Source organism: Achroia grisella, unplaced genomic scaffold, assembly GCF_030625045.1.
Source record: "Achroia grisella isolate CSIRO2021 unplaced genomic scaffold, CSIRO_AGI_Agris_v1 utg1360, whole genome shotgun sequence".
Lineage (NCBI taxonomy): Eukaryota > Metazoa > Arthropoda > Insecta > Lepidoptera > Pyralidae > Achroia > Achroia grisella.
Genome location: NW_026712626.1, coordinates 182,172 through 188,951, shown reverse-complemented (window position 1 = coordinate 188,951; position 6,780 = coordinate 182,172). Strand labels below are relative to the sequence as shown.

At 32.9% G+C, this 6,780-nt stretch overlaps 1 protein-coding gene across 3 annotated transcripts in view; it reads right to left on the bottom strand.

Moving 5' to 3' along the window:
* Positions 1-290: 290 nt before the first annotated feature.
* The window catches only part of LOC131855352 (serine proteinase stubble), a 30,448-nt gene continuing 23,958 nt past the window's right edge, over positions 291-6,780 (bottom strand). For 2 of the 3 annotated variants that reach the window (XM_059206606.1, XM_059206607.1), the window contains exons 3-7: positions 3,276-3,453; positions 2,284-2,476; positions 1,644-1,748; positions 1,127-1,234; positions 291-506 (exon numbers count right to left, since the gene is read on the bottom strand). In XM_059206606.1, coding sequence (XP_059062589.1) covers positions 327-506; positions 1,127-1,234; positions 1,644-1,748; positions 2,284-2,476; positions 3,276-3,453 — 764 coding nt within the window. In that variant the 3' untranslated portion in view covers positions 291-326. Of the gene's footprint in view, positions 507-1,126; positions 1,235-1,643; positions 1,749-2,283; positions 2,477-3,275; positions 3,454-5,996; positions 6,363-6,780 lie in introns of all 3 variants that reach the window. The other variant, XM_059206608.1, reaches the window with a different exon arrangement.

The following is a 6,780-nucleotide window of genomic DNA, read 5'->3' as shown; positions in this document are numbered from 1 at the left end:
CCTTATTATTAACAATAGAGAATATTGGGCCGGAGTCCTAAAAATATACCAAGATTGGTCGACCTCAATCATAGTCAAAGCCATCATGGTTAATTACTGGTGACTGATCGAATAACTGATCTTACTTCCTTCTCATCTTATCATTTTCCATTAATGCCCTACCAGCATATCCCGGTATAGAAGGCTGGTCCTCCATTTATACAACAAAATAAATATATAAATGTTGTTTACTCATCGTTATTCCATACAAATTCATAGTAAATTAGACGTATATCGTCTTTCTGTGGCTTTATTAGCAACAATTGTCATGAAATGACAATTAAAAATTAAGGGTTGATCAATTTATCGATCCAGGGCACGAACTTTTGTATGTTGGTGTACACTCCGGGTAAGTGTTCCCGGCCGCAGCCGATGCCCCATGATACGAGGCCGATAAGGGTACTCCGACCTTCCAATTTCATGGTGAGGGGACCTCCTGAGTCACCCTGGCAGGAATCTCGACCACCCTGGATATTAAGTGTATTTTAATTGACAAGTTCCTAAGTTAAAATCTAAGTAAATGTAATTAATTCTATTAGTGCATTCTCTGCTACTTTTGGATTTCAATATTTTTTTAACACTATCCCTATCACCCAGTTGGCTTAGATATTTTAGTTGGGAAGAAGTAAAGAAAAATTATGGATGTATATTTTTATGGTTTGGGACAATATGGGGTTGTATCCAGGAATATTATTATTATTTACTTTGAATAAAAAATATTTCTATTTGCAGTAACATATTTCATTTTATTTATTCATTAACAATTAACATTATTATATAATTATTAACTAATTAAACGTCTAAAATAAATATATCTCACTATTATTATAAACGCGAAAGTTTAGGAGTTTGGATGGATAGATGTTTTAATGAAACTTTACTGTAACGGCATATATGTCAAAATAACATATAGGTCATAATTTTAAAAGATATTATTCATATTGGGTGAAATATAATGGTAAATGTCAAGTAAGTGTAATGCACATGATGCACATTGAATAAAGGAAAACGTCGATAAGATTTTTTTAATATTTCACTCATTTCATAAATTATCACTCACTCATATCATACAGGATATATGTCTTACCTCTTTGTATCCTGCACAGAGGAATACATCATGTATGGTCTCCCTCCTACCAGCTGCGCGGAACCATCGTTGGCACCGCTCATTTGGTATCACTTCTACGTCCACTTCCTGAAATTAGACAATATATAATTTAACTCGCAAATTAAATTAACAGTACAGGATCTGCCGTACTCTGATACTTTGTACTGCGGGAATAATGTAACTATTAAGTAAACCGATTTATTTTTTGTAATATTATTTGTTTGCCCTTCAATCGATTCCCCATCCAATTCAAATAAGGATCGAAATTACAACGGCCTGAGCCGAGGTTCGAACCTCTAGCTGTGCCCTCTAAAGACGTATCGTATCGTCCGGTGAAGCTGTAAAGGCCAGCTGCAACCTACAGCATTAGAATAGGTCGAAATTTATATATTATTTTTTCGAGTAAAATATTACTATTCGTGTTTTAATTCTTAGATATTATTTATAATTTAATCCCTACTGTCCTATATATATATCGTATAGTTTAACAACTCACCTGTAATACTGAAGGGACTGAGCTTTGTCCGTGTCTCGTCCTCCCCCAGCCGGCCACTGTGGCCATTTTCCCAGCTAACTTCACTTGCTTTTGCGGTAAACATACCTGAAAATGAACAGACGTAATAATATAAATATTGATATTTATTATCTTCAGATTTATATCTGTAATATAATTATTATCGGCGTCTGAGTAATTGAGTCTTGAGTATTGAAATGTTTATTGAAGTATATTTCTGATAGTATATTATAAACTAGCGGTGTCCGCAACTGCGTACTAATTTGTATAATTATTTAAAAACGGCTACACAGCATTGTATAATATTCTAGTACAGCCGCCAAAAATTGCGAAGAGTTTTGTAGCCAAGGAGGACAAGAGGAATAGATACCATCATAAAAGCCTCGTGGCTTTTGGCACTCTGTCAAGAGTGAACGACTCAAGAAGAAGATCGTAATCAATTTAAAGTGTTCAAATGAGAACAATAAATAAAGCAACTTTTATATTTGTATACCTGTCATAAATTTAGCATATAAGTAATTTACTGTATCTTGAACACTCCACTCTAGAACACGCCTACTCCAGTGAGCATTGGTTCTGAAATGGGTTTTACCTAAATTTAAATTGTACAAAAAATACTTACAGGCAATATATGCTGTTTGAATACGACACTACGATCCAACTGCACTAGGGCGACGTCATTTCTGAAGTCGGCCGGTTCATATGCGGGGTGTACCTCCTTCCTTTGAACCGCGTACTCCTCGTGGGAATACCTCTCCCCAGCGTCCCGGACGTCCCATTCACCGAGACGCACGCGCAGTTGGGAATTTGGTGTTCTGTAATATTGACATTTTTTTTTAATTCATGCGAAGACTCCGTGTGTGCTCGGAGGCTCGAGCACCTGAGCATAAACGGTGGGGGTCGATTACCCCTGGATAATAAAAACTTATTTGACGAGTACTATGACCCAGCAAAGACTGAATGATCAGGTGATAGTGTATGTAAATAGAAATAGAAATACTAGGTGATCTATATTTTGAAGAAATCGCTGATATATCTACTTACAAACAGAATACTTTCGCATTAATAAATATACAGTACTAAAAAACAAAATTTTCCGTTCTTAAAAAAGTTTATTAATGTTTATTAGTCATTTCATTATACAGTCTATCTGTAATACCTACCTATATTAGTAGTATTTAGTAGGTACAGGTACGTACCTACTAAATTATTATTATTATTAAATTAAATGTTATTATTATTTTTCAAAAATGCAACTAGTTTTTATCGTAAAGAATTGTTATAATTTATACGTAAACGTATAAATTATAAAAACTAGTTGCATTTTTGAAAAATAATAATATAAAATGAAACAATTATATTATATAATGTTGTTTCTTTATCAAAAATAATTATTAAATACGCAGTATGTAAGTAAAATATTTATTTATTTGTCGGTCGATTACAATAAATGACCATGAGCACCCTTGAGGTTTTCTAATGGCCGGCGCCCTTAATCTTTATTACCTATATTTTCAGTTCCTTCTGACTTTTTTTTTATTTCTATATTAAAGATTATTATAATACAATACTTAACTATATATGATACAGTAATAAATTTAAAACTATACTAACGTGGCAACACAATGCGCCGCCGTCACTACCCATCTATCCGAGACCAAAGCACCACCACAAGCCAGCTTCTTGCTCAAGAAACCGGACTTGATCAGCGCCGCCTGCCACGGATGCGATCCAAACCCGGTCGAATGACCCCCCACAATCCTGTTGGATCTAGTGAAGTGTTCTCCACAGCCTGAAATAATAATAATATACTCTTTAACAAAAAAAATGTATATAAAAAAGAGCACTTTGTAAAAATTATTGAAAATGTATAAACACGCAAGTTTATTTTACATTCAATTGTTTCGAATGAGTATAAAAAATATGACTATTCAAATGTTAATATTAAGTTTATTTTAACTATTTCTCTTTCAAAAGACGGCTAAACATCTTTTATAGATTAAAAGATATTTCAATTTCAATTTCTTTGATAATTATTCTATACTCAAATAAAGAAAATATTCAAATTAAAAAATATTTTAATTACAGTATGTAGGTACCCTATACCCGTTCTTAATTTTATTTAATTATTAGATTTATAAGTGTTACATTATTTTCTAGTTATCCATTCATTTTTAAGGTATAATAAGCTATTTAATCAAATTTGTTTCAAATTTGTAACATTGTATTTTTCCAATTTATAACCTGAAAGAAAATACCATTACACATACACAATGATTAGAGTTAATTAGTTAATTAATAACATAATATTAAACAACAGTTAAAGCTTTCAAAACCCAAGTCATAATGCATACAAAATACAGTAGAATTCCGATTATTCAAAATCAAATAAAACTGAAAATATACCATATTATCCGAATGATCAGTTTCAAAGTAAAAAAATAAACTAACTAATCTACCCGACATTGACTTTGAATAAAGTCGTTTGCGTAGGTACTCTGCGTCAATCAAAAAGTAGGAACTTAGCTTATAAAACAAGCTACTTTTCGACTGAAATTTTTCAGGCGGGAGTTGGACTTTAGCCGCCCCATAAATCCTTCCGCGGATTTGGACTGCCGTCTACATTCCCCTATCTACGCTATCATCCAGTGAAGCTGTAAAGGCCAGCTGCGGCCAACAAAATTAGAGTAGTCCGATAAAACTGAAATTGTTGTCAGAGATACCCCCCCAAGCAGACGTCTTTTTACAAAGTCTATCTCGGTAATTCCGATTTGTCGGGATAATCGGATGTTTGGATTTATATTCGGATAACCATGATTCTACTGTATTAAAAAAACATTCGGTAATTAGGTTTAAATATATAAGCATGTGCAGTAACGAGCAGAAAGGTGCCGATGATTATGAAATCGCTGTGGTGCATCTAAGACTAGGCTCACAATATTAGGTTCAGTCCGGGCTATCCGTACTGACGACGCCGTTTGATTGGCGCATTTTCAAAGTAGGCGGGGCGTAGCAACCAATGCGCCAATCAAATGCTGTCGAAGGCACGGTTCGTCCACCTGTTACCGGTAATGTGTGACCAGCCTAAGCAAGAAAGTGACAGGCCAACGGAGTAACGGACAAACTCAAGTGGATGCGAACAATTTGGTTATTGATTTAGGGTTTGAAATGTTTTTTTTTGTTTGTACACTAATACAATAGACCACAGAAAAAACTATCCATATATTAAGTCATACATTTTTTTTTTAACTCAATGTCACAGCTGTTTACATTACTGGGGTTCCCTTTTTTAGTTTATTTAGTACATGTATGTATAAATAACATAAAAGAGGTAGAAAAAAATACATGTACAAATAAAAAATGGAGGAGGCTTAATGTACCGCAAAGATGAAAAGGCAACCAACTTAGCATAAAGCTAGAGATAAATCTGCAGCGCTGATAATCTGTTGGATTCTTTACTTTAAAATATATATGTATTAAACTTGACGTCTTTAATATGTAATTAATATAATACAAAAACAAATATTATCTGTTTAAACATTTCTGTACTTAGATATATACACATAAATGAGCACTTAATACTTTCAAATTAATTTTGGATAAAATTACCAATCTTTTGGTTCATCCACCTCTTTTCACACATTGTCACATTTATTCGACCCCTTTCCATCCTGTGTGTGAAGCAATTTAAGGATTGGCTCCAAGAGATAATTAGGCAATTAAATTGCAATTTTAATCACAATAATTTTGTGTATTATTTAATTATAGTGATTAAAATTGCAATTTTAATTACTATAATTTATAATAACCCTAATAATGTAAATAATATGATCCTTCTTAATATATATATCTTACTAATTGTACCTTTTATAACAAATTAGTCATTAAATTCAGTTATATCAGCTAATTTATTGTACTATTAAAGAAATTATTTGGTGAATAAATTGTATAAGTATTATTTTAAAATAAGTACAATAAGTTCGAAATTTGCTTACACTGTAATTATTACAATGTATTAATTTGTATTAGCTCGAAATAAAACTTAAAAAAAAACACTAACATAATTAATTTAATATAATATGAGTAATGATTATTTTCATACTGATGTTGAGACTATACCAATGCCTCTCTCCGTTGCAAATATCAAATTGTAAGACGATCAGTTAAGCCGTTACGAAATTACAAGCTTGCAACAAAGAAACTCACTTTCAAATTTGTGATATAACTAAATCTTATATCTTTAATTGATAGACTACAATGCAATTAAATTAAAACCACTTGAGATTGTCCTTTCAAAATTTCAAAGAGCACCCATATTTCTGCTAAATGTCTCACCCGGATAACTAGGTCTCTGTGTCGGTTTGTGACCGTTTGTGTGCACGGGTACATAATCATCACCACCGTCTGCGTTATTTTGACCCGGATAATGGTCCGGGGTGTAAAAGTCGTCCTGTGTCGGTTTTGTGGTCGTGCTCTCGTGGTATGACGGTTTCACGTGAAAATAATGGTTTTGATTGTACTCCCAATCCGGTTTCGGGTGGTTCTGATCCGGTTCTGGGTTAGTGGCCGGTTTGGGCCGGTTGTGGTGCGGTTTCGGTCGGTTAGTGTCTGCGTAGATGATGATCGGGTCTTCGAATTGGTTTGTGTTTTGGTAGTCGTAGTTTTCGTGGGGGAATGTACCGATGAGTTCTATAAGGTCACCTGTGTTGGAATATTTGTATTAAGTTTGAAGTTATTATTATATTTAAAGTACAAGTACGTTTCAACTGTGTTCAGAATAAAGGCTGTTTAATCATTAATGTGTCTAGTGTGTGTATTACATGAGAAATGTTTGTCAGAACTGAATGCATTTTAACGATACATTTTCTTATAGATTGAAATTCTGAGAAAATTCCTAATATGTTTACAGATTGTATAGTAAATATCGTGGATTTATTTAATATAAATGTACATAATTAAAATATATGTCCAAAACAATTCAAAATATATTATGTATATATATTCATGTCCGATTATCGCGGGTAATCCTCGCACAGTGTAAATATTTGTATTCATGAGTACGATTCTTCGTCCTTAACGGATGTTTAAGTATTTTCTATATATTTATTGTATATATTTT